Source organism: Alligator sinensis, unplaced genomic scaffold, assembly GCF_000455745.1.
Source record: "Alligator sinensis unplaced genomic scaffold, ASM45574v1 scaffold170_1, whole genome shotgun sequence".
Lineage (NCBI taxonomy): Eukaryota > Metazoa > Chordata > Crocodylia > Alligatoridae > Alligator > Alligator sinensis.
This window is the reverse complement of record NW_005841863.1, coordinates 4,035,591-4,050,428: the sequence shown is the minus strand read 5'-3', so window position 1 is coordinate 4,050,428 and position 14,838 is coordinate 4,035,591. Positions and strand designations below refer to the sequence as shown.

Sequence of the window (14,838 nt, the reverse complement as noted above, 5' to 3'; positions counted from 1 at the left end):
CCAGCTACTTCTCGTCGCGGTGTTAGGGATGAGGGGACCCGAGCCAGCCCTGACTGCACTGCACTCGCGGCCTCCTGAGTCACACAGACACCACATCATCGTTGTTGTTATTATTATTATTATTTATTATTATTATTATTATTATTATTGCATGCATTCACTTCTTTGGCTAGCGGAATAAAAACCAGCAACTGAGCAGCGCAGTCTGGCAGTGCAGGGTGCTGGCTCGCTTGTCACCCTCCCTTTCATATCCCACTGGTCCTACAGAGGCCTCTGCGGTCAGCCCCTTTTCAATCATTTCTCTGAAGGATGGGTGCGGGCTCAGATGCCGGATATAAATCAACCAGTATTTCTGGAGACGGCGGCAGCTGCTGAAGAACGTGGAAGAAAGAGAAAGCTGTTGCGGCGCGGTGGCGTAGGGTTGTGCGTCGAGTCGATTTGTATCGCTGCCTTCCCAATTTGCATGCCTGGCGTTTTACTTCTACCGCAAAGAAAGGGAAAGCTGTTTGTGGCAGAAAATGATCCCGCTCCCCCAGACTTGCTCCAAGGATAGGATCTTAAGTTTGACGTGGCAAATCCCATGTCATAGACCTGGGGAGTTGATGGCTTTAATCCTCAACAACAACAACAACAGTGTTATCTTATGCTATCGTATGGCAACACTTCATGAAAGTAGGTTATAGATAATAGTAACATTCCCCTACCACTTATATTAATCAAAATTTAGTTTGAAAGTAAGATAGAAGAAGAAATTACTACAGGTTTCCCTCGATTTATGTGGGTTTTGTATATGTGAATTTGCTCTTATGTGATGACCCTTCTTATACTCAAAATTTGTTACATAGCAGGTAAATTCACTCGTGTTTGGCATAGGTGCCCCCCCCCGCCCCCCCCAGCAGGTAAGTCTGTGAGGAGAGGGGAAAGGGCCATGGGGCCAGGACCCCACTCATCCCTGCCCCTGCTGCAGCTGCTCTGGGAGTGGCTGACACCAACTACCTGTAGCTGTTGGGCTGCACTGTGCCCTCAACCCCCTGGGGCTCTGCCTGTCCCCACTCACCTCAGCTCCTGGGCTGTGCCGTACTGTGGTGCAAGCAGGTGGTGTCAGCTGCTCCCGGGTCTGCTGCACCAGAAGCTGGGGTGAGTGGGGATAAGCGGAGCCCTGGGGGGTTCGGGGCTGCAGGTAGCTGGCATCGGCTGCTCCTGGGGCCACTGCAGCAGGCTGGGGTGAATGGGTAGAAGCGGAGGGCTGGGGCTGCAGCAGGGAGCAAAGCGGAGGGAACTGTCAGTGCGGGCATGGGATGGGGGGCGTGGCTCTTGCTGCTACCTGTGCCCCGGGAGGGCTGTGCTGGGCTCTTTCCGGGGGGGGGGGTACATGCCCCCGGATCTGCACGCGGGACAACAACACACTGCTGCTGCAGCAAGCAGTGGCGCTAGGCTCTTGCCAGCACTTGGCGGAGGGACTGGAAGGGCAGGTTGGGGGGGTGCTATGGCAAATTTTGGGGTGGCAGTAGCCCCCCTCTCAGCCGTGCCACCCACCCTGAGCACTGGGAAGAGCCTGGTGCTGCCCCCAGTCCGCAGCAGCAGGCTGTTTTCCTCCCACGCACAGATCTGGGGGCATGTGTCCCCCCATTAAGAACCTGGTGCAGCCTCCCAGCCCGTAGCCCTCCCAGGGTGCACATAGCAGCAAGAGCTGCACGCCCCCTGACCTGCGCCCCACACCCACTGATAGTTCCCTCTGCTTTGCTCCCTGCTGCAGCCCCAGGAGCAGTGGATGGGCTGCGCTGATTCCCCCCTCCCCCCGCTTCCTTCCCTAGTCCCAGCCTTACTCCCTCCCTCTTTCACCATTGCGGGAACGTATTCCTATTTCTTACATTATAAACTGGGTTTATGCAAATTCAGTTTATGCGCAGTTTTCTGGGAATGCATGTACCACATAAATCAAGGGAAACCTGTATATCTTTTCATGTTGTTCTCTCTGTGACCAACTGACAGATAAACACTGCAGTTTATGTCCTCTGTAGTCCCACCAGAGGGAGGATCAGACTGTGGTATTCTTGGGAAAGCAGGATTTAAACTGATAGAAACCGGTCCTTTTAGTACCACTGCCCCTCTGTCACACACAAGAGTGGGCTTTAAGGGAAGTCTGTAGTTTAGAAACTCATTTTTGTGGACTAAAAGGGCATGGAAGAACCTGGTTTTGGTCTTGGATGAATCACAGATCTCTAACCAGTGTCAGCATCTCTTAATACATTCCTAAAATTGCCGTACTTGGAACCAACTCATTTGTGCACATTAATTTGCATGTAAATGTTCTTCCCTTTTATGTTACTTTGTATAGTTAGTTTTTATGCATGTTCACAGTTTTGTGTAACTTCATTGTGATCCTTCAAGTCATTGCCAACTAACTTTATTTTAAATTGTTTAGAAACATATAGCTCATGGCCTGGTCCCTGCTGCTACCATAGCTCCTAAACCTGCAGTTCCCCGCACCCCTCCCCCTCGTAGTCCAAACCCTTCTCCAGAGAGGCCCAGGTAGGTCTTAAAGTTGTGTTTTTTTTATTTTGCATCTTAAGTTTCATAATAACAGTAAACAGTAGAACCATATGATTAGAATAGTTTAACTTCTTTGCTGTAGTTCTTACCTAAACCTTTTCTTAATTAGAATATTTTCTGTATGGGATAATATGTTTATTCAAACTGCTACTATCTATACACTTCTCATCTTCCCAAGTACTCTTAATAATTAGACCCATATCTTATAGACTAATATATACATAACTCCTGTTGGAAAATCACTGAGAAATTACCTGTGAAAATGCTGTATAAGATGGGTCTAATGTTGGTTTGATTACCAAGAGGGGCAGAGATTGTATTATTTCATATTTTACTATATGAGGATGAAAGATACTATATCAGAAACTCCAGGCACATTGGTTTTAAACTTTGGTATGCATTAATGTGTAATTGGAGTACAATAAGACTTTATCAAAGTTGCCATTTTATTTAAAGCCTGTTTCCAGAAAACAGGATTTAGATATTGAAGGCCTACAACCCATCCAGCATCCCAAAACAAAAAGTCAAATGCCTTTAACTTTAAGAACCTAATGCTGGTGCTTCCACACAGAAAAAGTTCCCATTACCTTGTTTAAACGTGCAGTTAGTCTTAGTTAGGGCTTAAGTCAGCTTATATTGTAAAAAATGAGACCCTCTCCAGGAGCATATACATATATACACACAAGGAGTTTTTTGGGGGCCTACTCTTGTGTTTGCAGGATCAGAGCATTTATTTAAATTCACTCCAAATGTAAAGAGGCATAACTCCATACATGTCAAGTGTACGCGCAGTTTGAGCAATGAGTTGAGAGAGAGAGGTCCTGTAATTAAATTTAATCTTTTGATTACCTGTCCAATCCAGGTACATTTTTGTTTACTCATTACCACCAACAGGACCCATATTATGAAACACTTGTTAATTTATTTTATAACCAAGATAAATGAGCTCTGCCTATCAAATGGCTAGGATTAGTTTGTTATTAGGGCTCCCATTATAACAATATAGTATTTAAGTGACATTAAATGAAGCATGGATATTCTCTCTCTCATTAGCTCTTCTTTGGGAAAAAGCCTTTTTGAGGCATAAAGTAAGATTTCCTTTCAAACGGTTGCAAATGTTTGCATTTATTTTAACCACAATCTCAAATTAGAAATCATAAAAAAGCTATGTGACAACAATGTAATACATCTAATTTAAGAACAAAATGAAAAAAAATTAGAACAAAAATAGAAAAAGTTCCCTACTTTACTACGCCAAGGTTTTCGTCAGGCGTAACTTTAAAAGAATGATGCCACAAGGAAATCTTTAAGTGGCCTTTTGTCAAATGGGAAAAATGTATATTTAAAAAAAAATATCTTAAGTAGGCATGAAAGGAAAAACCATGAACAATCCCTACTCTTCTCCGAACTTCTACTACCCTTTGACTTAACCACCTACAGCCAGGACACTGCATAGAATAAAAGTGACTGCCATGTTTAATTTCTTTTCACATTTTCTCTTTCTTTTCTATGTGTTCCTCTTGGCTCCTGGTCACTTTCCAGTTTCCCTCCCATGTGTAGTATGTTCCTAGACCAGGGGCGGGCAATTATTTCAGGCAGAGGATCGCTTACTGAGTTTTGGCAAGCCATCAAGGGCCATATGACAGGTAGCCAGGGGCAGCTAAATATTAATTTTCTAAATTTTTTTAGGGGCCCTGCAGGCCAGATATAATGACCTGGTGGGCCGCATCCAGCCCGCGGGTCACATTTTGCCCACCCCTGTCCTAGGCAATCCTAACTCCTTTCTCCTCCTCTGGTCTCATTAAGAGTGGTTCCTATCATGATTCTTACTTGGTTTTTTTTTTGTTTTGTTTTAAACTCTCTAATCCTATTGTCTCCTTTCTCTTCATTTTATTTGACTTCAGAATCTTCTCCCCAAAACAGGCATATCCTACTGTCCTATTCTAGCTCAGAGTCCTGCAAAATTAGTTAACCAGCATGAAATTGCACAGCAAAAGCATTGGAGTAGAGAATAAAAGGGACTTACAGACTTAAGTATCTGGACATTGGTGTTCCAACTCATCATTTATCAGGAGCACTTGTCATTAGGGTCAACACTTGATACTGTAGAATATGCATCATAAATTCTGCTCTTGGTTTCATATATCCAGCTTGAGTTGGGGATTTTCATTTGTGTGACAGGAAAATGTGACAAGTCTCATTTTACCTTTGATTTCTACAGCATTTTAATACAGCTGAGTTTGTGCCTTAATGGTCTCTATGGTTTTGTGGCTTAAATAAGTCCCCTATGTTCTTATTTGATTGTTAAACTTTGTCTGTTATTGCTTAGTTAGTGAAGGTACTTAAAGATGCAAATAAAAGCTGAGCCATAGAGAGGAGGGAAAAAAATCAATGTTTCATTTTACCATTGTATTTTGGTCTCTTCTAGATCCGCCTTGGCAGCAGCTATTCTAGTGACAACATTAACTGGACGTACTGTTGCTATTCCTCAGCCTCGGCAGAGATCACTCTCTGAGAGTGATTCCACTTGTTTGGAACAAGAAGGCTTTGAGCCCTATGCCACAATCACAGAGCTCAGAATGGGGTAGCGTACACTTTTTATTTCAGCGTCACTCATTAGACATGTAATCTGAGAATGAATTACGGAATCAACTGAGTCACTGGCACCATCACACATTTAGACTTCTTTCCACCCCTCCCCCTATCTGTGCTAAACTGAATCCAGAAGCCCTGTCAGTTTCTTCTCCTTCATTTTAATTTTCCCATAAGTCAGTGTCATAGTTGCAGCCTCCAAAAGACAAAGTTTGGAGAGTTGCAGGCAGCAGTAAAATTTTGACTCTGGACTTCTACCAGCCAAACTTCATTTATACAGAAAACTACCCATTAGGGAATCCTTCAAGTCATTCATCAGGTAATTCCTCAAGGTCATATTATATTCTTCACAGTCTATGCCATGCAATAGTACTAGCAGTCCTGTCTTCATTCTGGCATTTCCATTAATGTACAAGGGAAGATATATATGCCTTTGTGCCTAATTCCAAGTGTCATGGGTATAAACAGGAATGTACACCGTTGAAAGACTTTCTTTTTTTTACTGTTAAGAAACTTGGGTTTTGGTGTTGGATATCTGCTGTTAGCTCTGATTCATGTATTGTTTGACACGTTTCTACTTTATTAGCTTTTTAAAAATCAGAACAAGCTTTACATTTTGTGTTTTAAAGTGTTTTGCACTTACAGGCCCAATTGGAAGCGGGATGGGAGTGAAAGATCACCTGTGCAGTCTCTGGAAGTGTCAGGCAATTTTTGTGAGGACGAGGATATGGATACTTATCTTTCAGACATAGAAAAGGAGCCAGAAGCCAGCTATCAGGGTACAGAGGAAAGAAACGAAAACTTTAGCAACGATGTCATTTATTCTGTTCCTTACAAAAATAAACAGGTAGGCTCCTTTAACTTCTTTTTTTGGCATTTTAATACAAACATGTATTTGAATATCTTTTAAAAAGATATTTTGTTCTATTTTTCTATTACATTGTATTTAGTTTATATATATATATATTTTGCTTTGCTTACTACTGCTTGTGAATGAAATGTTCTTGGAGGATTCCAGTCTCACTAATTTCTTATTAGGATGATTTAGAATTTGCCAAGGAAGATGTGATTTCTTAGCACCCTACAAAATATTTAGTGGATGAAACATAGGTAGTCTTCCATGAGCAATCTTCTGGGCCACATGTTGGGAGGCTAGATTTTCAGAAGGCTGCAGTCCAGCCGTATTACACCTGCAAACTTGCAGGTACAATTGACAACCTGTCAGTCTCTTAATGAGATGTGCAGATTCAAAGACTGGGCACAGATCAAAAAGTTAACAGTTTAAGTTTTCACGCCTGGGCATGAATTAGAGTTGATGGATTCTAACTTTTGGCACTGCAGTTCTTGAATATTTAGCTTCAAAATTTACTAATAGATCAGAGTTATTCAGAGTTCACAAACCTAACCTAGTATGTAGGTGCATGGAGGAGGGTTAGTTTGAGCCTAGGTCACGTAAATGATAAACACATTTTGTAGTTTCCAGAATTATGCGCACACACGTAACACTAAATCTTCAAAGACTAATACTGCAAAGTTAAGAAATGCTGGATTTAAAGTTGCATATGAATATGCTTTAGGATACAGGCAAGCCCCTCATAACGGTGTTTTAATAAGCGCTATTTCACGGTAGTGCTTATTTCACTTTGATACCTGGTTTCACTTGGCGCTCACGGGTTTCGGTATCAAGCAGGGAGCATCAGCAGCACGCAGCCTCGTCGCCATCTTGCTTCATCGAAAACTATTGTGCTCTGTGCTCTTTCATGCTCTTACGTGCTTGTGTCTCTGTCTTGCTTCGTTTTTTGAGTTGAAATCAATCATCATGAGTCGGAAACGTGCAACTGACTCTGCGACTGCAAGTGCTGAGAAAAAACAGCGCAAAAGCATAACGCTGGAGCTTAAATTGGATGTCCTGAAGCGAATTGAAGCAGGGGAACGCCAGAATGAGGTCTGTAGAGCGTTGAATTTGGCTGGGTCAACTGTTAGGACCATATTGAAAAATAAAGACAAAATAAAAGAATGTGGTAGAATTGTAACTCCTTTGAATGCTTTGAAACTCAGTAGAAGTAGGGCTCCAATCATGTTAGAAATGGAGAGGCTGTTAAGTGTTTGGATTGAGGATACAACTCAACGCCGTATGCCTTTGAGTATGCTGCTTATTCAGAAGAAGGCTAAGAGTCTTTATGATGATTTACAGAAAAAATTACCTCAGGGGTCTGCTTCTGAGCCTTTTATTGCAAGTAAGGGGTGGTTTGAAAGATTTAAGAGGCGCAGCAACTTGCATAATGTTTCTGTTCAGGGGGAGGCTGCTAGTGGTGACACCCAAGCAGCTTTCACTTATAGAAATAAGCTTGTAGAAATCATTGAGGAGGGGGGTTATACGCCTCAACAAGTCTTCAACGCTGATGAGACCGACCTCTTCTGGAAGAGGATGCCTTCTAGGACCTACATTTTCAGGGAGGAGAAGTCGATGCCAGGTTTCAAGGTGTCCAAGGATCGACTTACTTTATTGCTTGGTGGTAATGCTGCAGGGGACTTTAAATTGAAACCATTGCTTGTATACCACTCAGAAAACCCCAGGGCTCTCAAGGGGTATCTTAAAAGCAGTCTGCCGGTCATTTGGAAGTCTAATAAGAAGGCCTGGGTCACAATATCAGTATTTCAGAGTTGGTTCAGGGATTATTTTTGTCCTGCAGTTGAGAAATATTGTGCTGAGAACAATCTGTCCCACAAGGCACTTCTCATTTTAGACAATGCACCAGGGCATCCTACCACACTTGATGACCTCAGTGATAATGTTAAAGTTGTTTTCCTGCCCCGAAATACCACCTGCATCATACAGCCAATGGACCAGGGTGTCATTGCTGCCTTTAAGGCTTATTACATAAGGAAAACATTTGCCCAGGCTGTGAGGGCTACAGATGGAGAGGGTGCTCCAACCCTAAAAGAATTTTGGAAGGGCTATAATATCCGCAAGGCAATAGATAACATTTCAAGTGCCTGGGATGAAGTTGCCTCCAAAACAATGAATGGTGTCTGGCGAAAGCTTTGGGCAGACTGTGTCCAGGATTCCCAAGAGTTTGAGGAACCAGTGGTGACAATTCGGGACAATATCGTTGAGCTTGGAAGGAAAATTGGATTTGATGAACTTGAGCCTGAGGACGTCCAGGAGTTGATCGATTTCAACAGGGAGGAATTGAGCAATGAGGACCTCATCCAAATGGAACAGCAGAGAAGCCACGAAGAGAAGGAAGATGTTCAACCAGCAAGGGCCTTAACCAGCAAAGGCATGGCTGAAGCTTTCAAACATCTTGAAGCTTTTCTTTCCTACTTTGATGAGAATGACCCTGACATGCAGCGCAGTTCTGCAGTTGCAAGGGGAGTTAACAATGAAGTCAATTGTTACAGGCTGCTTTACAATGAAAAGAAGAAGCCCAAAGTGCAGCTATCAATGGATTCCTTCTTCATGAAGTGCACAACTCCTGCTTTAACCCCTGATGCCACCCCTCAAAAAAATCCTCAGCCAAGCACTTCAAAATCCACTGAAACTGACACTAATCCTGACGGCCCTGATTCTGAGTGCTGAAGTAAGCCAAAAGAGCAAAAAGTGAAAGTGTATCTGTGCATACAGTTCATTACTTTATTTTGTAATTTTAAACATTATTTCAAAGTGTTAAATAAACTATTTACGTATATTTAGATGTCTGAATTCATTGTTGGTTTTTGGGTTTTTTTTATAGTACTAGTGGGGGGATTTCAGTGATTTTTTTTTTTTTTTTTTTTTTTAATAGTACAAGTGGGGAGCCTTGGGAACAAATTATATTTATTTACATTTATTTCTATGGGAAAATTGGTTTCACTTAATGGTGTTTTGCTTAGTGCTCGGTTTTTTCTGGAACCAAATAAGAGCTCTAAGCAGGGGTTGCCTGTACACTACTCTGGGTATGAACCCTGCTTTATTGTTGTTGATTGATGTTGATTTTACTATGCACAGAATGTTGGTGTATTTAATCTCTATACAAAGTTATTTAAACATTTTTTCTACGCAAAACAAATCAGCAAAAAAGTGTCACCAGTTGGGGCCCACTATCTAACTTGCTTGGAGGAAAGAAGGAAGGAAATGGTGAAGGAGAGTCTCCATCCGAGGGGAATCCTAATATCAGACCTTCTGAACACGGCAGGTGTTGCTGTCTGTTTTATAAATGCATCTGATGAGCAGGGATCCTGGTTTTCTCTGATTAAAATAATCCCCAATTTTCAGATTAAAAAAAGTAACCCAAAATCTATTACAAAAAAAAGTAATCCAAATCCACATCCCATGGCTCTGCCCTGCCGCCGCTTGTCTAGGTAGGGAAGGGGGGTGCATGGTGGAGGCACTGCACTGCCCCAGAAAAGCAGTGCGCAGCGACAGAGATGCTTTAGCCTCCCCACGCCTCCCGGACAAGCCATGGTTTTGCTCCACCGAGCGTTGGCAGCTGCAGGGCATGGCGGGGGCACGTACCCCTGGATCTGCATGGGGCGGGCGGCAGAGCAGGGGCTATGGGGGGGCTGCAGTTACCCTAAAATTCCCCATAGCCACTGCTGCACCAAGCAAATCTGGGGCACATGCCACTGCCATGCCCTGCCACCTCTCACCAGGGTGGAGCAAAACCGTGGCTCGTCAGGGAGGCTGGAGCAGCTCCGTTGCTGCGTGCCACTTGTTCAATGATACCGGGCCTTGGTTCAGGAACCAATCCCCCATTTATAACATTGTTTCCTATAGGAAAATTGGTTCCGAGTTGCAACCTTTTGACTTATGACACAATTGGTTCCTGAAAAATATGTCCTAAGTCCGAGGACTGCCTGTAACATACACATTATAGTGATAAGCACCATAAAAAAGCCCAGGAGGAAATTTAATAATTGAAAGAAGGATTTGATAAGACTGCAATAAATAGGTCAGAACTACACATTGTTCAGCAAAAAAACCAAAACAAAATATTGGCTAACTGCTGTTTAAGTAAGCACCATCCATTCTGCATACTAAATGAGGGAGGGGATTATAAGGAAAATAGTACATGAGTATGCACTGAGAGTATATCAGAATGCCTCTGTACAAAGATTTAAATTAAGGTTGTACTAGAGCAGACTAATGCTAACTTCACCTTGTGTTTGCCTTCCTGCAGTCCCCTACTTTATTCAAGCCAGCAACATTAGTCTACCCCAGTGCAGCCATAGTGAAGTGCCATTGGTGATAATGGCAGTCTTGATTCTGACAATTCCATAGTCAGTGCTTAACTTTGCAACTTCAGTAATGTATTTTTGTTTGCAATATCCAAGGTTTCTTAAAAGGAAAAAAAGCAGCAAAATGGAGATACAAAGAGTACATCATACAGCATCATATTGACACTTGCATTGCAGATTAAGCAGAAGAATTTGAATGTTAGCTTCACTACATAGACCCCTACCACTTCGCATAACAAAGTAATTGATACCAATAGTAATCCGTAGTAGGTTATGATCTTCTGTATGAACCAGCCACAGAGAAGGACAACTTACAGTGGGTTTTAGTAGAATTTGCTGACAGCAGAGGACTAGTGCGGCTTGGGAATCTTGGGTTTTAGTCCTAGGCTTTTTTGATCAGGCTCTTTTTTTCCCCATCCATTCCAACCAGTTTCTTTCCCCAGCCTATCTTCAAGCCAGTATCTTTTCCCAATCCAGCTGGTCACAGTCTCTTTCCAGCTTCTGATCCAACTCTAGCATTCCCCTCCACTGAGCTGGCTTGTAGTATTCCCCAGCTTATAGTTTCATAGTAGGTAGGGTCGGAAGGGACCTGAGTAGATCATCAAGTCCGACCCCCTGCCATGGCAGGAAAGAGTACTGGGGTCAAACGACCCCAGCAAGGTGTTCATCTAGCCTCTTAAAGACCCCCAGGGTAGGAGCCAGCACCACTTCTCTTGGAAGTTGGTTCCAAGAGAGCTTAATTTTCCTCATAAGCTCCTGTTCAGCTTCCTTACTCAACCACTTGCAGCCTCCTCTGTTATCTGTCAGTACAGGTGCACCAATACTTCAGTCCATAATATATCAACAACGATAAAAGGAAAATTGACATTATCAGCAATCAGCTTTCTTTGTCTGATGTTGCCAACAGTGTTGCTGATTAAATGCTGTGTGCATGCATGCATGCAGCTGCAGCATGGCACGTGGCCAGGAGTGTAACCCAGCAGCTTAGAGAGCAGTGTCCAGACACTTAAGCTGGGGCGGGGGGGGAGGTGTCATGAAGAAGGGGCGTGGGGGGCTGCAGATCGAGGCCCCCCAAGAAATGGGAGGGAGTAGGGCTGGGGCAGGGACAGGTGCTGCATGAGCGGGGCAGCCCGTGGGATGGAGGTGCAGCTCATGTGGGAAACAGAAATGGTACCATGTTTAAAAAATGCAGTTTTCGATTCCCTGCTGATCAGAAGCAAGCTGAGAGTGGGGCCCCTCCACCAATCAGTGGCAGGAGGGCACACAAAGGAACCTGCAAGATTTAAAGGAGCTCCAGTGCCATGAATCCAGCAGAGCCCTACTCATCTAGAAACAAGGGTTTCTGTCTGGTAGATCTTTCGTAAGAGTCCAGTTCAGGAGCCATTTAACATTCTTTCCACTACCAACAAGCTTACATACACCTGCCTTCTGTTTATTTCTTCTGGTCCTAATGAGCTTCAGCTAAAGAATTTACCCTTCTCAACTAGAAGCCCTGGCAGTTTCTGTGGTATGAGGCTCCTCTTCCTTGTCCCCTATTTTAGGCTGTTAATCCCTTCCCATCTTAAAAAGAGCTTAGTTTGCCAAAAAGAGTTAGCTGCCACAACTCAGTGGCAAGCATACTACTTGTAACCAAAATTTCTACTTTTATAAATCAAGAGATAAAATATATGTTATTCCTAATGTAATAGAATCGCCTGCAATTCTAGTAAGTCGAAAAAATGCATCCAGTGATACATCTACATCACCAAGTTCTTCTTTTGAGCTCAGATCTAGACTAGGAAATTAATCTTTGCCCTGGTGACACTAGCATAACATTGTTTTATGTAAACTTTGAGAATCTAACATTAACTTCCTTTAATTCTGCTATGAGTAAATAATATGCAGTTCTGACCATAAGGTGGCACTATTTTCACATTCCATGTCTTTCTTTATAACAAAAGTGCCAGAGGAAGTCAAGTTTAAGATAAAATAATTAGTTTCAACATTCTTAAATTCTTTTTACATCTAATACAAATGTCTAGGAATAGATACTGTTATGATTATTTGGCCTAATAGTTAATTTAATCAGCTGTGTTTTGATGCACAAAGTTAAAGAAACAGCCAGTTAGTAAAAAAAATACACTAGCTGAATATGTCCAAAACTTATGTAATCATAATAAATAAAAAAAAGTTTAAAAAAAACCAACATTATCTCACTAGACAGAGTTCCTTATTTGCTTGTTTATTTACCAAGATACATAAGGTCCATCCCCGCCCCCCATATTCTAGGTACACATACCAATGAGCTTATAAATACCAGTAATTTCATCACCCAAAGCCACTTCACAATACAGTACGTTTTAATACTGTACATCACCCATTGAACAAGTTAAGACCAAACATTTTCATAAAAATCTGCCTTCAGCCATCCCTAACCACATTCAATTAATCCCTTCCCCTGAAAAATGTGAGAAAATAGGTGAATCTTTGCAGCATCCACTTAAGACGCACTCATTTGTCCAAGGGTCATTTGTAGAGATGGAGCTGGTGGCTTGCACATCTTTGCAGATGATCACAGTTTGCTGCAGTCACCTGTTGAAAGGGGTGGACTTTAGGGAGTCTAAGCCCAGACCACAGTTAAAAACCACTTCTTAAATCTTACATGGGATATTATATTTGTATAATATTTCTTGTGCCAGAAGTGCCACTTCACATAGTTTAACAGATAGCTACATTCTGTCAGCTTACATTCCTGAATATTAGGTTGTAAACTTCTGTAGAGAGCATTATAATAATTTAACCTTGAGGCAAAGAAGACCTGGGTGATGGTAACAAGGTCTGCATCCAACTATTTAAGTGTGAGATACATAGCTTGCAAATTCTTAATCTCTTTGGCATCATTGTTTCAAAATTTAGTCCCAGGCTCAGCTACCCAATTGTTTTGCTGTACTATATATCATGAAGGCTGTTTCTTAAATTTGAAGTAGTAAGAATGGAGCAATGTCATTATCTGTGATAGTGTCATGGTTATGTTTAACAGTAGAGACCGATTCAGAATCATACAATAGATTTTTCTATGTTGTATATTTGGAGTGTCTCTATCAATGAACAGTTTCATACTCTTAAGATGCTTTTAAAGTACAAATGAGAGCTTTGTGCCAAAATGATATTAAACATTCTGCAGGCAGAGAGGAAGTAAGACTAGTAAAGGGGCAGCAAAATGCTATATTTGTGAAAGGGAGCAGAAAACACCCCACATGAAGGCAATAGTGATCATCACCTGCTGGATTTCACTATCCAACGAAGGGCGTCTAGGGCTCACACCAAGGCTAAAGCCCTTGACTTCATAAGGGCCAACTTCAATGAGTTCAGGAGACTAGTGGGGGAGGCACCGAGGGCCCAGAAGGTAGAGGAGATGGGAGTCCATGAGGGATGGTTGTACCTTAAGGGGGCAATCCTCCAGGCCCAAAGGATAACAGTCTGTGAGAGAAGCAAGGGGGGTAAGAGTGCTCAGAAACCCCCTTGGCTCAGCAAGGGCATTCAGGAATTCCTGAGGACTAAAAGTGGGGCGTACAACCAGTGGAAGGGAGGAGCTATCACCAAGGAGGAGTACTCCTTGGGCCGTGAGTGTAGGAGGGCTATTAGGAAGGCCAAGGCAGAGATGGAACTCGGGCTAGCGTCCAGGATTAAAGGACAACAAAAAGTCCTTTTTAAGTATATTGGGAGCAAGAAGAGGGCACCAGGCAATGTAGGGCCCCTGCAAGATGCAAATGGTAATCTTGTGGCTACGTCAGACAAGAAAGCTGATATTTTTAACAGTTTCTTTGCCTCTGTTTTCTTGAACAGTGACCAGGACATCCCACCTACCAGAGGTAGGGACAGTCTCGGGGATAGTTCTATCAGGCCTTCAGTCAGCGCAGATGTAGTTAGGGATCTTCTGGAAGGGCTAGACATTTTTAAATCTGCAGGTCCAGATGCCCGCCACCCAAGGGTGTTGAAGGAGCTGGCAGGGGTCATCACAGAGCCCTTGGCTTGGCTGTATGAGCATTTGTGGTCATCTGGCCAGGTTCCAGGGGATTGGAAACTGGCTAATGTGGTCCCAATTTTCAAGAATGGGAGGAAGGAGGACCCAAGTAACTATAGGCCTGTAAGCCTCACCTCGGTGCTCAGAAAGATCTTGGAGAGAATCATCAAGGAGCACATCTGTGGGGGGCCTGCAGGGGAGATCATGCTCAGGGGCAATCAGCATGGGTTCATCAAAGGCAGGTCCTGCCAGACCAACCTGATTGCCTTTTATGACCAAGTAACTGAATCCTTGGATGATGGTGTTGCTGTGGATGTAGTCTTTCTAGTCTTTAAGAAGGCCTTTGACACTGTCTCTCACCCCATCCTCATCAATAAAGTAAGCAACTGTGGCATTGATGGCTGCACAGTTGGATGGGTAAAAAATTGGCTGATGAGGTGCACCCAGAGAGTAGTGGTGGACGGGTTGTA

General features: G+C 43.0%; 1 protein-coding gene across 2 annotated transcripts in view; it reads left to right on the top strand.

The window, feature by feature from the left end:
• The first annotated feature begins 479 nt into the window (after positions 1–479).
• CEP89 (centrosomal protein 89) overlaps positions 480–14,838 on the top strand; it is a 97,976-nt gene continuing 83,617 nt past the window's right edge. The window contains exons 1-5 of one of the 2 annotated variants that reach the window (XM_025216769.1): positions 480–672; positions 2,426–2,532; positions 4,982–5,137; positions 5,791–5,992; positions 6,950–8,835. In XM_025216769.1, the coding sequence (XP_025072554.1) occupies positions 667–672; positions 2,426–2,532; positions 4,982–5,137; positions 5,791–5,992; positions 6,950–8,728 (2,250 nt within the window). In that variant the 5' untranslated portion in view covers positions 480–666 and the 3' untranslated portion in view covers positions 8,729–8,835. Of the gene's footprint in view, positions 673–2,425; positions 2,533–4,981; positions 5,138–5,790; positions 5,993–6,949; positions 8,836–14,838 lie in introns of those variants that run through there. The other variant, XM_006016610.3, reaches the window with a different exon arrangement.